General features: G+C 43.4%; 1 protein-coding gene across 21 annotated transcripts in view; it reads right to left on the bottom strand.

Moving 5' to 3' along the window:
* The window catches only part of LOC139628513 (discs large homolog 1-like protein), a 101,153-nt gene that overhangs the window by 12,041 nt on the left and 72,635 nt on the right, over positions 1-16,477 (bottom strand). For 12 of the 21 annotated variants that reach the window (XM_071490204.1, XM_071490205.1, XM_071490207.1 and 9 more), the window contains 12 exons: positions 12,735-12,830; positions 11,964-12,017; positions 10,448-10,498; positions 9,167-9,291; positions 7,925-8,094; positions 7,430-7,566; positions 6,677-6,821; positions 3,192-3,321; positions 2,394-2,550; positions 1,812-1,914; positions 1,552-1,666; positions 677-853 (listed from right to left, as the gene is read on the bottom strand). In XM_071490204.1, coding sequence (XP_071346305.1) covers positions 677-853; positions 1,552-1,666; positions 1,812-1,914; positions 2,394-2,550; positions 3,192-3,321; positions 6,677-6,821; positions 7,430-7,566; positions 7,925-8,094; positions 9,167-9,291; positions 10,448-10,498; positions 11,964-12,017; positions 12,735-12,830 — 1,460 coding nt within the window. The remainder of the gene's footprint in view (positions 1-676; positions 854-1,551; positions 1,667-1,811; positions 1,915-2,393; positions 2,551-3,191; positions 3,322-6,676; positions 6,822-7,429; positions 7,567-7,924; positions 8,095-9,166; positions 9,292-10,447; positions 10,499-11,963; positions 12,018-12,734; positions 12,831-16,477) is intronic. The other 9 variants (XM_071490209.1, XM_071490217.1, XM_071490221.1 and 6 more) reach the window with 2 other exon arrangements.

Raw genomic sequence — 16,477 nt, 5'->3', positions numbered from 1 at the left:
GTACAGACTCTACTTGTAATACTGAGATCTGACTGTGTATCAGCTGTAGATAATAAATGTTAATTTACTAACTAAACCTTAATCAAAGGCATGAATTAATGAATCTTTGTTGACTTGACAAAACTTCATGTCAATGATGTGTTAGCAGAAAAAACTCCACTACACTCTACAAGCATTTATATTAGGGGTTTTAAAATTAACACGTTAATCATTGCGATTAATTTCAAAATACTAAATGCGTTAATATAAATTAACGCAATTAATGCCACTGCAATTAAACACTGCAGTTTACTTCCTGCGCTGACCTCTGACACAGAAGCCACGAGACTCATCCCTGCAGCCAGAGACGAGCTGAAGATGCAGACGAGCGGTGACGGAGAAAAGTTTTCTCTTTTAAACTAAATAGTTCTGTGTAGTTTTATGTTAAAATGCTATTAAACAGTGGTGTTTGAAATATACACCCTCTGTGATTACTCATTAATTTGGTGATTTACTTTACATCTAAATATGCCCTACAAGAAGCTTTAGTCTTTAGAGGAAAAATAAACTTTTAATCTATTTCAAAATGTGCGATTAATTAGTTATTTTTAATCAATTGACAGCTCTAATTTATATTTGATAGAGTCCAACCTGTAACATAAAACACAGGTCACATGACTGTGTGTGTGATACTGACCGTCTCTTGCTGGGGATGACCCCCACCTCCTCCACCTCTCCCTGTGCCGTCAGCTGTCTGGCCTGCCACCACTCGTCGTCGGAGGCGTTCACCACATGAAGGATGTCTCCGAACTTGAAGTTGAGGCCCTGGCTGGGCAGACCGGAGTCTCTGGTCTTATCGTAGTCGAACAGAGCTCTGCACCACAAACACACACATCAGAAACACATTTATTAAAAACTTACACAGAAGGTTTGACAAACTTCTTTTATTTCAAACTGGAATAAGATTCATTTTAGAATCAGGTGGAGATCATGAATTTTCTGAAACATTGAACCAGATTTCAAATTAAGACCATGAGTAAAAAAAAGTTAAAATTTATTTATTTACTTATTTATTTACTTATAATTTTTTATCAATAAAAAAACTAAAGTATACTTTGATTAATACAAACCAGTTAAAATCAAAATAATTACATGTAAAACTGATTTAAATGATAATTGAATTGAATTGAAATCTATTCTCAAGTGTCGTGTTTGATTAACTGACACATTCAGTTCAGTGAAAAATTTATTTATCTTGGCTGAATTTTTAATAAATTAACTAAATGCATTAATTAAATAGTTTGCATAATTATGAAATTAACTTTATTTGATCAATTATATGATCAATATATTTAAAATACAGTAAATATTTATGTGGTTACCATATGCTTGCTTAACAAAATAATAAATTTACAATTACATTAATGTGAGACACAATTTCAAAAAAATAAATAAATACATAAAATACATTTTTCTGAAGTCTTCACTTTAATTTGAAAATCTATTTTTCTTCTTATTGCCCATTTTGAAGTTCCACAAACAAGCGAATCTCCAGGTGAGCTGTCATCTCACCTGACGTATAGCGACCTCTTCTGGCTCGTTCGCAGAGATCCAGATCCAGAACTGATGCTGCTGTTCATCATCTGCTCTCTCAGGTCGTGGATCTTTGCCTCAAACCGACTGTACTCTGAACATGAAGATAAAGTTCAGTCCTGAAAATGAGTCTTTACTCTTTTCAATATGGAAACATTTGAATTAAATGCAGCAAAACAAACAGTAACTGCGGCTTTGTCAATAAAACTATGTCCTGCAGGTGTGTCCAGGTGTCTCACCCTCTGGCCTGTAGTGGGCGATGATGGTCACAGTCTGTCCTGCGTTCTTCAGGGCGGCGGCGGCCTGTTCGTGGGTGGCGTTTCGGAGGTCCACGCCGTTCACCTGAAAGCAGCAACACACAACACGACAGTGTTCGACACAGCGACTCTTTCAGGGGAAAAAAAAGCCACTATTGTTATTTGTGTTGTGTGAGCGAACAAAAGGATTAGAGTTCACTGAGGTGATGGGAGGACCACTCCAAGGTTAAACTTCAAGTGTTTAATCAGCTGTTTCACCTCGTTTACGTCCACATGATGTTTTTATATAATAAAGACAAACGATGAGTGAAATAATCAGTCGACACCATCACAGGCGAGACTGATCAATCACAGCGAACAGTCGACTTCTACAGAAGAAGTTTGAGTTTTTATCTGTTGGAAAAAGCTGAAGCTGAAAACAGCAACTCAACGCACAGAGTCAAACAACAGACCGACACTGTCGACTCTGTATCAGAATGAAGACACTGACTGAGGGACAACTCCTACTAACCAGCCACATCTTTACATTTATGTATGTGTGTGTGCGTGTGTGTGTGTACGCACAGAGACGAGTCTGTCTCCTTTCCTCAGCTCTCCACAGAGGTCGGCTGGTCCTCCAGCGAGGATGAAGGAGATGAAGATCCCCTCTCCGTCCTCCCCGCCCACGATGTTGAAGCCCAGCCCTGTCGCTCCCCTGTGCAGCACCACCTTCCTGGGCTCCCTGTGGGATCACAGAGCAGCTGTCAATCATCCTGAGGTCACGTGACCTCACACAGGTGACAGAGAGAAGAGAACTCCTGATCTCCTGACTGACTCAGGTGAACAAAGTTAGTTTGTTGTGTCACGTGACAACAGGAAGTGTTTCTTCTGATTGTTGGTGAAACTGATGATGACAGCTGATCAGAGGGTGGATGGAGTTTGTGTGTATTTGCGGGTTGGAGCCAGTAGAGGGCAGAATATCTGTCAGACAGGAAACTAAGTGTTTATATAGATGAAGCTTGAATGAGTCATTTTAAATTAAAGTCAGATTTTGGCTTATTTTTATTTATGTGGTGCATTTTTACATATTTAAGATTTTTCTTATTTAAACTTCAATAGTTTTTGTTGTATTTGTATCTCACTAAAACTAAAGATTTAATACTGTTCATCAATTTAATTTACAGTAAAATACAGTTTGAAATGACATTTATCAGTTTATTTTTAACCATTAAATGTCTGGTTAATAGTCACAACTCTTTAATATCCAGAATGTTTGTTTATATGATGTATTGAAATCAGCCAATTTATTGTTTAATTTTAAAACTGCATTAAATAATAACCAGTTATTAAACAGTGTCAGCGTGATGATGTTTTTGTCCTCACCGGGTGACATCGTCATCTCCCAGCATGCTCTTCAGGGTCGGGGAGTAGCGTCCTGAGGATGCTGGCGGTGGCAGGGGCTGACCGAGGAAGTTGGGGGGGCTGATATGGTTCTCCATGTGCTGGGAGTATGCTGGAACACACACACACACACACACACACACACACACACACACACACACACACACACACACACACACACACACACACACACACACACACACACACACACACACACACACACACACACACACAGTCGTCAGGTAAAACTAAAACCATGAAGAAGAAAAACATCTGTCCTGGAGCAGAAACACGTTCACCTCCTTCCTTCTGACACGGTCTCTCCATCTGACCGAACACCTGCTCAGACCCTCCTCCACACTCACCTGGCAGCTCCTGTTACCATCTGATTGGACGAGGCCAGGAGCCATACAGGGGGTGTAAACTAAACCAGCCAGAGAGGCTCAGATCCTCTCTTCTGATTGGCTGACTGACCTGTTTTTACTAGAGCTCCAGAGAGAAGCCTAAGAGAGGAGATGTAAAACTACACTGAGATGGTTTTTGGTTCTTAAACCACAGATATATCTTCTGATGGAGATCAACACTTCAGATAAACCACAGGAAAAGTTAAAATATGGAGCTTTAATGATGTGATTATCTTGAATCTAATGTTCTGGTGGCTGTAACATCTGTCCAGAGACTACAAATGATCAACAGCCAACATGTTCTGTAATGTTCCTAATGAAGACTGATGAATCTGGAGGAACAAAGCGTGTGAGGAAACAGAAGTTGTTGTTGGAGTAGAACAGATCCAGAGACAGGAGGAGGATTTTAAAATGAGCTGGACCTGCTCAGATTGAGTTTTAGAGTCTTCTGGACTCAGCATGACCAACACCGGTGGAAGGTAAATCTGATTGTGTTATCTGATCTGATCAGATTTGTTCCTATGGTAACTGGAGCAGAGGATGATGGGACGGACGCATCATCACAACAATTACTTCATCTATTTTTGTGGTGGCGGAGTCTGAGCGTACTTAACAGAATTATTTCTCATTCATTAGCTGTGGCTCAGATCTGTGCTGTCCACTGTGGCAGGACCTCATTATACATAATGCTGCCCCCCCGGTGTTAAGTGCACTGCAGTGTTGCTGCGTGGATTAGCTCGGCTACAGTGACAGCAGCTGAAGCTTGTGATGCAGCTCGACGCTCGCTGATTGGATTTGCTGCTCGTCCTTCACGCGTCTCAACCTCAACATCAGCATCAGCGGGGGTGGGGGTGGGGGTGGGGGTGGGGGTGGGGGGGGGGGGGGTGAGTAGAGGGGGTTAGATAACAAAGGTTACAAGGAGGGGTGGGGGAGGAGAGGGGGTCTATGATAACATGCAGGGGTGAAGCTCATGTTTAGAGGAGGAGACGATGGTTGATAGCTGTTGCTACAGCGACGACTTCATGGTGACAGAAAACAAACACCTGTTTTATACACTTATCAAGATGAAGCCAACAGTGAGCACGGTGAGGTGAACGCAGGATGAAGGTATTTAACGTGCGGTTCAGGACAGAGCCTCAGCTCGTCTCCTCTGCTTCAGCCTCTTCTCACAGCTGCTCTCAGACCGTTTTCTGATCCACGTTCTGACCAAAGACTTTCAGCCTCCTGCTGCTCAACACAGGTTTACAGCTGTTGGATCGGTGCTGGATCAGAGGAACAAACAGTGCCAGAACATCTCTGATCTGTGTCGACCTGTCCAGTGCCTGCAGAGGGAAATGAGCTAAATCTGTCTGTTTCTGTACATGGTCCCTGATGAATAAAGGTTGGTTCTACACTCTAGTAGAAACTTTTGAGGTCACACTGACCTTTGACCAACAAAGTTTTAATCCATTCATCCTTGACTCAACATAAATGTTTGTGCCAAATTTGGTGAAGTTTCCTCAAGGTGTTACGGAGACATGACGTTCAACCTGAAAGCATAAAGCCTCCGTGCTGTGACAGGTGAAACAGTCTGTGGTGGTTCCTGCAGTAACAGGGACAGTATCCGGTCAGATCCTGGTCAGACCTGGTTCCTGCTGCACTCATCAGTCCAGGTTCAGTTTGTCCTTCAGTGTCTCCACATTAAGGTTCATCAGGAAGTGAAAGTGAGTCCGGCCTCGTCTCGGCTTTTGAAACATGTTGTTATATGAATGCCACTGGGATCACCACACACACGCACGCCCACACACGCGCACGCCCACACACACACACACACACACACACACACACACACACACACACACACACACTGCAGTCCCTGATGGATTCAACACTAAGTCAGGGTCAAAGTCAGCCGGGCCACATCTGAACCAGGACCTGCTAATCCGGTTTGTTATAAGACGGTTACCAGCACAGGCCTCATGTCCCGGGTGAGGAAGACGCTCGGAGGGAACAAAGTGATGAAGACTCTCAGTTCACGATGACATGACCGGGTTGGAGTGAGACCTTGTCCAGACTCACATCAGCCCTCATGAACATGAACCGGTTGTGATTCAGCTGACTGCAGAGACAGGACCTCGGTCTGTTTATCCTCTGAAGAACTCTGTCACAGTTGTGAGGTTGTTTTTTAGTTGTGTTGAGTTTATTTTTGACTTCCAGATTAATTTCCAGGACAGATTTAAACTCTAATGAATATTTATCTCTCATTCATCTATTAATGGAAACTTTGTTCTTCATTTATTCTGAATTGTTTGACACGTGTCATGTTTAGCTCACCTGCTAATCTCTGAGTAAAAGTGTGTTAGCACTGTGAAAACTACAGTATCCCTGAAGTCCTGCCTCAGTGTCTGATGAACCTTCACACTCAGATCTGTAGCTCAGAACAGACTTTCTGGATCTTCTCCACCGTTTTATCTGAAGTGTTGATCTCCATCAGAAGATATATTTGTGCTTTTAAGAACCAAAAACCATCTCAGTGTAGTTTTACATCTCCTCTCTCAGGCTTCTCTTCTTAGGCTGAGGGTGGTGACTGCTTGTTGTGACATCACAAAGTTCCAGAAGTCCTGACGGCTGGTTTTAAGGCTCAGTGTCTAAATACAGGCTGTGTGCATTTCTCCGTGGACTGAGGCTTTGATACTTTCACAGTATTAATATAGAACCTAGACCTGCTTTATAATCACAAACACATGGACATCTTTAGACTATGTGGACCTTTAACCTCATCAGCTTCATTTCACTGCCTTTTATTGTTAACTGAACCACAGCTTCTCAGTTCTCCGTGAAGAACACTGAGGCTGAATATTTAACATTGAGGCTCCTCCAGTATTTCTTTAGTTCTTCAGGCACAATTCATGTGAGGAGCTCGGCCCTGAGACCAGAGCCCAGTACGACTCAGTAGACGCTGTCAACAGGTATAAGCACAGGATTTCCTCCTCATCAGTTAAACTGGAGAGTGAAATGTATCACAGCTGATGGGGATGATGCTGATGATCCTGTGGGGAAGGAACAGGAAAAGTGGTGACTCACAGTTGGTGAGGTCGGGCGGGGCGAAGCTGTCGTTCATGAAGACACTGTTGGGTTTAGCCACTTTCAAGTAGACCACGTCAGGAGTGTTTTTCAAGGCAGTGACGGCGTGTTCGTGGCTCACCTCCTCCAGGCAAGCACTGTTCACCTGAGGGCACATGGGGACACATCAGCAGGTAACCACTGAGAGCAGAGACCCAGGTCTGAGACTGGAGTCTCTGATCAGACCAGGTCCATTTTCACAAAGCTGGAGGTTAAATAATAACCAGATCATCACAAAATAAATGAATGTGGACGTCAGAGACGACGGTCTGTAGTGACTCATCATCTCCTCTCTGTCATGTCTCTGATCTGTTTTCATAGATCTTACACTTCCTGTTTTATTTTGGTATCTCTAACTCTCTTGTCTCAGCTTCACTTCCTGTCCTGATGTGTTGCACCTGTGTTTATATTTACTATGACACCTGCTACTCATCACATGACACTAGTTCTCTCCAGCTCCGGTTACTGATGTGTTACCTGATGTCTGAGTTCAATACAGTAAATATAATCACATTTAATTGAATCTTTTAAATTGTATTGCCGGCGTCCACCTCATTAACAACATTTTAAAACTCCTTTTCAGAACAAGAGTCGTGTTGAAAAACCTCAGTGATGTTATGTTGATCTTAAATAACCAGGAGCTCTTCACATTTCTCAGCCTGAGACACAGGCCTGTGTTTTATTGGGACAGAAAAAGATGAGTTATTGTCTCACAGCCAGCAGTTTGTCTCCGATCTGCAGCCTCCCGTCTTTATGTGCAGCTCCGCCTTCGATGATCTTGGTCACATAGATGCTGTTGTCGCCCGGGATGTGCTGGTTCCCCACTCCGCCTGCTATACTAAAGCCAAGACCTGCAACACACCAGGACCAGGACCCAGAGTGAGGAGCCGGATCAGCCTGTCACTGCCGACATGTGCTTCACAGGCAGAGACAGTAAGAAACCTGCTGCTGCTAAATTAACACAGGCACAAATTTAGGGCACATAGAGCACAAAAGCATATTTCAGGATGTTTCTGTGGAAACCGAGTCTTTGTTCTTGAGCCTGGCTTCTTGTCTGAATAATCATGAGGCCTTGAGGGATTTCACTGAAGCTCCTCAGCAAGCAGCCGCTGCACCAACTCCATCAGGAGCTACAGCAGGACGGACCTCAGTCAGCCTTCAGTCTGACTGATCATTTAAACCAAACCACACTCAGGAACCGACTCTTACCTTTGGGTCCTTTCACCAGTTTGATCTCCATCACTTTCTCAGAGACGGGTTTCCTCCTGCGGACGTAGAGTCGGACCAGAGAGCCAGCCTCCTTCAGAGCCTCCACGGCTCGGCTGTGGGTCACATCTCGAACGTCCACCTCATTAACTCTCAGGATGACGTCGTTCACCCTGAGACAGACAGACAGACAGACAGACACACACACACACACGGACAGTTTAAGTTTTACTTTTGTGACAATAACCTTGAGGTGATGTCTGTGTTATTTTGTGTTATTTACTTTATGAATAAAGAAGAAACACTACACAAAATTCAACGTGAAGAGAAATTTTGATTCAGATCAGAGTTGGTGTAAAGTTTTGTGTGGAGCTGGATTCAGTCTGTGTGTTGTTGCTTGACCCTGGAGGAGAGACGCTCTGTTAGTTTCACTCCTGTTGCTCTGAGCTGAACCTTCAGACTCACAGGGTTCACTTCTAAAGCAACCTGAGAGCCCTCCGCTCTTCATCATCATCATCACCTGGATCAGGTGTGTCAGACTGTGGCTGCTGCATTATGAACGGAGCAGTGAAAGGCAGCGGGACACTGCAGGGGGTTGTGGGTAAACAGACACCAGGTTTAACTGCAGACTTTTCAAACTGCTGGTTGGTTTGAACCATCGTGTTTAAACCTGCAACAACACTGACATCAGAGCAGTTTGGGCTCCAGCTCTTCAGCTGCTGAATGATGAAGACATCTGGAAGATTTGGCTGCAGACTGTCACAGTTAACATTCAGAAATTAAGAAGTAATTATTCATGTTTGATTATTTGTGAGAGAGAGGAGGATGACACAACCATGGTCGTCAGCTGGAGCCAAAGTAGAAACACTGGGTGAATCTGTCACAGTCTCCATGTTTCTGTGTTTTAAAGGTTTTGATTCAACTCAGACAGTTGAATAAAACATCTGAAAATGTCTGAAAATGTGACGGTATTTATTTTTCTACACTGAAGGAACCGTAGATCTCTAAGGCTCTGGAGCTGTGGTTCTGATGAGAGCAGTGTAATAACTAGTCTGACATTAAACTGGAGAAGAAGAAGACAGCCACAGTGGCAGCAGCAGGTACAGGTGCAGCTACAGGTGTGAAGCCACTTGATGTGGATCACGTGTTTCCTGGTCTAAACTGGGAGGATCTGCAGGTCGTGTAGTTCAGGGACAGTTATTAAAGATCAATGTGTCCTCTGTGTGTGTGTGTGTGTTGTCCCACCTGAGCCGTCCATCCTGCGCCGCGGCCCCTCCAGGTATGACTTTGGTGATGAAGATGCTGGGGTCTTCACCGATGTGGGGGTTGTCTGTGCCGCCCGCGATGCTGAAGCCCAGCCCCGAGTTTCCCTGGACACCAAAGACAGGTGAGAGGATCAGTGGGATGTTGTCAGTGGACTGATACACACTGATGACCTAAAGCAGCACAGTGTGAACAAACAGATGAAGTTTTTCTAAAGATGTTTTTCTGCATCAGATGGAAACTTTCTTCACGTCATGAGCATCGTTCAACCTCGACATGTTTCTGTTTTCAGACTTTGGGATTTTAAAAGAAGTTTTTACAGTTTGCGTTTGTGACTGAACGTCAGCAGGTCAGACGTCAAAGACAAAAGCCAAAATATCAAGACTGTTAACTGAATCCAGTAGATTTACATTCATGGTGTTCTACATTCTTATTATCATCAACGAATCCCATGTTTAGACCAGACCAGAAGATGTTAAGTTTCATTATTTAAAAAGTCTCAGTAGTTTAATGAACAGAGGCTCACTGTGGTTTTCACAAACAAACACAAGGATATATATAAAGCATTTATTAGGGACTATTTTCAGCGGCGGATTAATCCATATTTGGACAACAGTGGAGCTCTGTGGCACAGAGGAATAAAATCATTGCACTTGTTTGTTGTGATTTGTTGACAGGAAGAAAAACTTTAGCTGGATTTTAATACGTTGGAGGATTTTCAAACCTTTTTCTTCAGCAACAATTAAATCACAGTCACTAACGTGAAAAACACAGACAGTCACAGATGGGCTGCAGCTCCTGTAGGACTCAGCTGGCAGAGATGCTTCTTATTTACAGTACGCTGCACATGAAGAAGCACAGCTGAATCAGGACGAGGAAAAACATTAAAGAGATAATAACAATAATAAAGAAGATTTTACCACAGGCAGAGAGTCTGTGTTGCAGCTGTGTTTTAATCCTTACATCTTCATTCCCCTAAAATTCAGCCTGATATGTCTGGAAACTTTCTAGAATTTAAAATAAAGTCCTGCAGGTTTGGTGAAGACACCAGTTGGTCCTCAGAGTTTAAAAGTACATTAAAGTGCTGTGTCAAAGTCACATTAACGGTGCGTGGTGCCAGGAGCAGGGTGAGTGCTCTGAGTTATGGACTGCGGCTCGTTTATGTGGCTCGTAAAGACGTGTTGGAGTTACAGCGGCTCGCTCCGCCGACAGCTCGGCCCTGATTCAAAGACAAATGAAAAGGACGGCTGCTCGTCGTCTTACCCTCTCCAGTGTGATCTCCTCGTACTCATAGTCAGCCTCCGTCCCGTTCACCTGCACACACACAAGATTTATCAGCCGCCAGGAGCCAATCACCTGTCAGGTCACTGAATAAATCAACAGGTGATTCATTTTCTCAGCTGAGTGAAGACAGTAGTGTTAATGATACAGGACATTTTTAACCTTCAGACTGTGCTGGTGAAACACAGATATGGACCACGGTCTCATCACCAGCTGAGCAATGACAGCACAATGATACAGACTGGAATTACTCATCATTATATCACATTCTTACTGCCATCATCACACCTTGTGGATGCAGAATAAAGTTTCATGCAGCTTGTCGCAGTTTTCATGAACTGCTACAACTTTTGAGTTTAACGTGGTGAGAACAGAGACAGCCCCATGAAGAAGCTTTTTAAACCTCTTCTTATCTTCTTAATCCCTTAGTCCCCTGAAAACTCAGCTATCAGGGGCGACAGCAGCCAACGTCTGGAGCATCACAGAGCCAATCAGAGGCCGGCTGTTCAGACTCTGACACCTGTTTACTTCAGACCGGTCAGACAGTCTGCAGCTGAACAAGGTGCATTCACTATCTAACTCGAGTTCCTGTTGATCGTGTCTGAACTGCCGCCTGCATCTTGGCTGCTGTTCTCCAACTGGAAACATAATCAATCAATCAGGAGCTGAGTCAATAAAACTGCTGAGAGTCAAAGTAAAAATCCTTCACTTTCACTTCTACAAACAAACTTCAGAAAAGAAGCTGTTTATCAAAATCATTTTGCCTCGAAAGCCCCGGAGGAGTGTGAAGGTGGTTCAGAGCAGCTGGATCTCAGATGGCTGCAGTAAGAGTCACCTGTCATTATTCACTGTCTGTATTGACCCAGCGTCACATTTATTATCATCAACTCTCACCAATGAACCAACACATCTGAACCTGTTTGAATCACAAACCTTAAACCTTTAGCCACAGGCTAAACAAGCTGGCACCTGAACCAAACATGCTAACACAATATTCAACAAGTTCATCTATAAACCTGATAAAAACAGCCACAGTCAGCAGCAACAGTGACTTTCATTCAATTAAAGGAGAATAACTTAATATTCTTCAGTGTAAATCATCCTGCAGCAGGTCATGTGACCTTGTGGTGCGTTCACAGCATTGCCAAACAAAACAACAGCAGCCTGTTCAAAATACTGTCGTCCATAAACTAGCATCTGAACGTCAACTTGATCCTGAACAAAACTTTGCCTGAAAATAGGAGAAAGTTGAAATAACTTTCCAGGACATTTGACTCTGTGTTTTCCAGGACTGGAAAACTGTTGACCAGGTTTCCAGGTATTCCAGGATGCATGGGAACCCTGACATTTTAATTCCTTCTAAAGCACTTTTGAGGAAACTCTTTTTGCAGATGATGAAGTTCAGTCTGATAATCAGGCTAAAACACTGACCTTCAAAATAAAACTCATTCCAAAGGCATAATCAGAAACTAGTTAGTGTCTGAGCAGGTGAACTCACGTATGGAGGCGTGTCCAGGCTGTCTGCATTGACCACCACAGGGGGAGGATTGGCCTGAGGAGAGAAGACACATCACAGCGTCAGAGGAAACATCTTCCCTCTAAAACAACCCCCCCCCCCCCAATCTATCAGCATCCAAGCACAAAACCTGAGCAACCTCCCACTGAGCTCCACCCCCACAAAAACACCACACACACTGAACCCAAGCTGTCCGCCGTGCAGCAAATAAAAGGCAGTGACATTACAGACTTACTCTCCTCATGATGCTACAGACCAACTGAGGACAGAACAGGAAGCCGGTGGATTTGAGCAGAGATTAGTGAGGACACAGCGCTACGTACATGGTGGCATTTCACACTGCAGAAGATGCGATGCTGAAGCATGAAGCCTAAAATCAATCGAGTCAGGTCCTGCAGGATGGAAGACTCTGCTCCTTCACTTCGTCTTCTTCTAGCCTTAAAATCAATCTCTGCCTTGCTCGCTCACTTGTTCTGTTTGTCTGCCTCGCTCACTCGCTCAGTTTCTGCCCGGGAGGAGCCAGATGGGCTCTTAAAAGTCAAATGGGGGAAGTGTGGCATTTCTCCCACTGTGTGTATCTCTAATCTGCTCACTTCATCAGAGCCACAGCTGGACGGCAGACATGGAGCTGAACTCTGCACAGTGTCAGCGGCAGAAAGACGAGCAGCCAAATAGAAGAAGAAATAAATCTACAGATGGATGCAGCACAGAGAAAGACAGGTGGAGGAAAATAAAAGAGAAAACAAAAAAAACCTGTGACGTCGGAGGGATGATGGTGGTCTCGGCTGGGATTGGCGAGATTGGGATCACAGGGATTATGGGAGAGGAAGGCGGGGCAGCCTCGGCCTGCTGAACAATAGCATGGTGAGGGGTCAAAGGTTAGACAAACACAGTGCAGCACAGATGAACAGTGGAGGGAGGGTGGAGGAGGAGGATGTGTGCATGTGGATGTCGACTGACAGGTGTTCGGTGTGGCCCATGTCGTGTGTGTTTGTTTTGATCATGCTGAGGTGCCAGCTGGGAGGAGTTTGACACTCACAGGCCAGGAGGACCACGGGTGTGGGGGGGTGGGGGGTTCAGAGAGGTTGTCCAATCACACGAAGACGTTAGGTGACTGACAGACTACCTGACACTTTTTAGACGATCCTGATGTGACAAACTCTGCCCATCTGCTGCTCTAAGAAGATTAAAGCCATACTGTTTGACCTGAGTGTGTGTGTGTGTGTGTGTGTTAAATCCTCAGTCCCTCGGCACAGTCTCAGCAGGGGGCGGATGTCCTTTTTGTGATTATTGAAAAGCAGCAGATATTTCAATCTGGGAGAGGAGAGAGTATTAACCCCGACAGCCAGGAGTGACATCAGCACAGGGTCAAAGGTCAAAGGTCACTTTGACAACTGGCCCAGCTACTGAGTTTATCCTGAGGGAGGAAAGGTGACGAGGTCATTAAAATCCAGAGGGTTAATCCTCTGGAGAGCAGGACTGGGATCAGGATGGACGACCACGTCTCCCTGTGAGAAAAGCGCTTCTCACTGATCTTTACTTTCTGATCTTCATAAAGGGAATTTTATTTTAGAATAAAGTAAAACATTTTTTTTAACATTTGCAACAGTCAGAGTAGAAATAACAGAATATATAAATAAATATCTTCACACTTATTTTGTCTCAGGACACACGACAGTTACAGAAGCCGGATTTCTTATTAGTGATGTCACTGCTTCCACTGATGACAAACGTTATCCAAAGTGTATTTGGTCCTTTTCAGATTCAGTAAAAAAATGCACAACACTGGTTTCCAAAATCTCCTAAAGAAGGTTCTGTTTTCTATTATCTAGTACTTTACTTTACTATCATCTACCGACCAGCTGTCACACCTGATCATCATCAACTTGGCTCCACTACATTTTTAATTCAGCGTCACGTCGTCCGTCATCATGAGAAATGTGATTGTTTTAAATCGTCTCTTGTAAACTGTCTTATGTGACTATTTGTTTACTATTCTATGGTGTCTCCTGTAAAAGGGGGAGGGTTAGTGTATGTCAATAATAATAATAATAACAATAATAATACCCTAAAGATCACAGTCTGCTGTGAGTGAGACATCAGGACTGTAACAGATATTTCTGTCAGGTTCTTTCTGGTCCAGAGGTTCAAACCCTTGATCAGGTTCCTCTAATGGAGACAGTTAATGTCACAGAGGGAGGAGGGAAATATTTTTCTGCTAAATACATTTATATTCATTTCTAATATTTGCTCTGATACTGGAGAGTCTGACCTGTTCAGGTGAAAACACCTGAGAGGTTCAGACGGGGACTGAACCTGTAGATGTTTTCCAAACAGCTGGAAACTACTACTGTAGAAAAAGTTTGTATGTGCATCACCAGGTTCACACATGAAAGCAGAATAAAGAGGAGTGAGCGTGAGCGCCAGGCGGCCTTCAACACTGTGACCTCTGTTATGCAAGAGCGGGACCTCACCAAGCTGCTGGCAGGAAGTGCTGCTGTGTGTTTCGGAGAGGCTTAATTGTTGTGCTGCAGCAGCAGAACCCAGAGCCCATGGAAAACAAACAGCCGATAAAATTAGCCGCGCACATCGACCACATCGATCCAGCAGCCCTACATCTGGAGCACTGCTCAGAGAGCCGCTGATAATGGGGCTTAATTGCTTCCAGAGAATTCAAACTGGTTTGACAAACGCAGCAACACACAGAGGACACAGTTTGTGGTTGAATTTAACGAGACTGATGGTTGTGAGTGAGCACTCCTGTCACAGACAGGATCTTTGAGCTGAGAGCACAGAGGTGAGGAAGACATGAGGAAGACATGAGCTAACCACGACTGCTGAGCCTGACCTGGTCCAAAAAGAATGATTTCAAAACTGTTTAATAAACAATTAGCCATGAATCAATTAATCAATCATAACAGATTAATCAACAACAGTTTTGATAATTGATTTAAGTCATTAACTGAGAAAAAAAAATACCAATAATTTCTTTAATTTTCTATCACAGTAAACTGAATCACGTAGTTTCAGGTGGGACATTTGAACACATCACCCCTGAACAATTACTCAAAATATCACTGTGGTACAATTCATATTCTCCAGATGTAAACAAACGTGTTTGTTTGGGACAAGACCCCAGCAAAAATCACATCATCACTACTTTCATACATGTTTTTTAGTTAAAGTATAATGCAATAATAATAATAATAATAATAATAATAATAATAATAATAATTCCAACTATAACTGAGACTCATATTGCAATATGATTTTTTTTTAACATCATTCAGCTCAAATACATCTTTACTACAGCATTTCTCCACTAACCTGTCTTGTCCTTATTACCCAACACATACATAGATTCAAGCAGAAACATCAGTGTGACTCATTAAATAATAACTTGTTAATCTATCATGGAACTACCTGTTAGTTACAGCACTACAATCAATCAATCAATTAATTATTGTATTCGGCACCATCATCTACTGTATGTGAACGACTCCGAGTTAAAAAGCTCAACTGGCTTAAAAAACAAAAAAAAGAGGTGGATATAAAACAAGTTTGAGACAAAGACAGAGCTGAGCTGAGCACAGAGATGGTGAGCTTCCAGTTTTCAGCTGCTGGGACACAGCAGAGTCACACATGGACTTTCTGTATTGATTCTCCATAAACTGACACACTGTAGTAACTCAATCTCTGACAGCAGGACACGACTCTAACACACTCCTGCCACACCGCTCAACATGTGCAGCCAGTTCTGGAAACCATTCTTCATCATTTACATTTTCACCAGTAAACACCAACAACATGACACCTTCTTTCAGTCTGGTTTTGGACAATGACGGCCCCCTCAAAGTCTTATCGACAGATATGTTGCTTCAAATGCTGTGAAATAAACACAAGCTTGTTTTTCTACACATCAGAAGCAGCTAAAGTTGCGAGTGTCAAACACACAAGCAGCCGAACGAGACCGTGTGCTAATTAAATTTAAAAAAATCTAAAACAGAGAACATGTTGATTGAAGTCTAAGAGAAGAAGAACACAAAATTACAAATCTGAGCAGCCAGCTTTCCGACCTGGAGGCTGATACTCAGTGGGAGAAACTTCAGTAGCTCCTGGTGCTGACCTGGAGTGACAAATACTCAGTCCCATACCTGAGAGGTCAGTCAACTGGTGCAGCAAAATGAAACAAATACACCATCAACTTCAGAGCAAAACAATCTATAAAAGCGGCCCGGTAGTTGAGTGGTTAGGGCGCGTACCATGTTGAGCACAAGACGCTCTTAGCAGGCAGTCACCGGTTCGACTCCCGACCGGTCCGACTCTTTCCTGCATGTCATTCCCCTCTCTCTCTATCCCCTTTCCTGTCAGTCTCCACTTATCTATAATAAAGGCATAAAAAGCCCCCCCAAAAAAAAAAAAAATCTATAAAAGCACCTATCCTCATCAACAACCAACCAATTAGAGGACAGTTCCCCAGCACATAAATGAACAAT

Source organism: Trachinotus anak, unplaced genomic scaffold (assembly GCF_046630095.1).
Source record: "Trachinotus anak isolate AG129_WGS33_773 ecotype Australia unplaced genomic scaffold, CSIRO_AGI_Tana_v1 ptg000012l, whole genome shotgun sequence".
In the NCBI taxonomy this organism is placed as follows: domain Eukaryota; kingdom Metazoa; phylum Chordata; class Actinopteri; order Carangiformes; family Carangidae; genus Trachinotus; species Trachinotus anak.
This window is presented reverse-complemented; position numbering and strand designations above follow the sequence as displayed.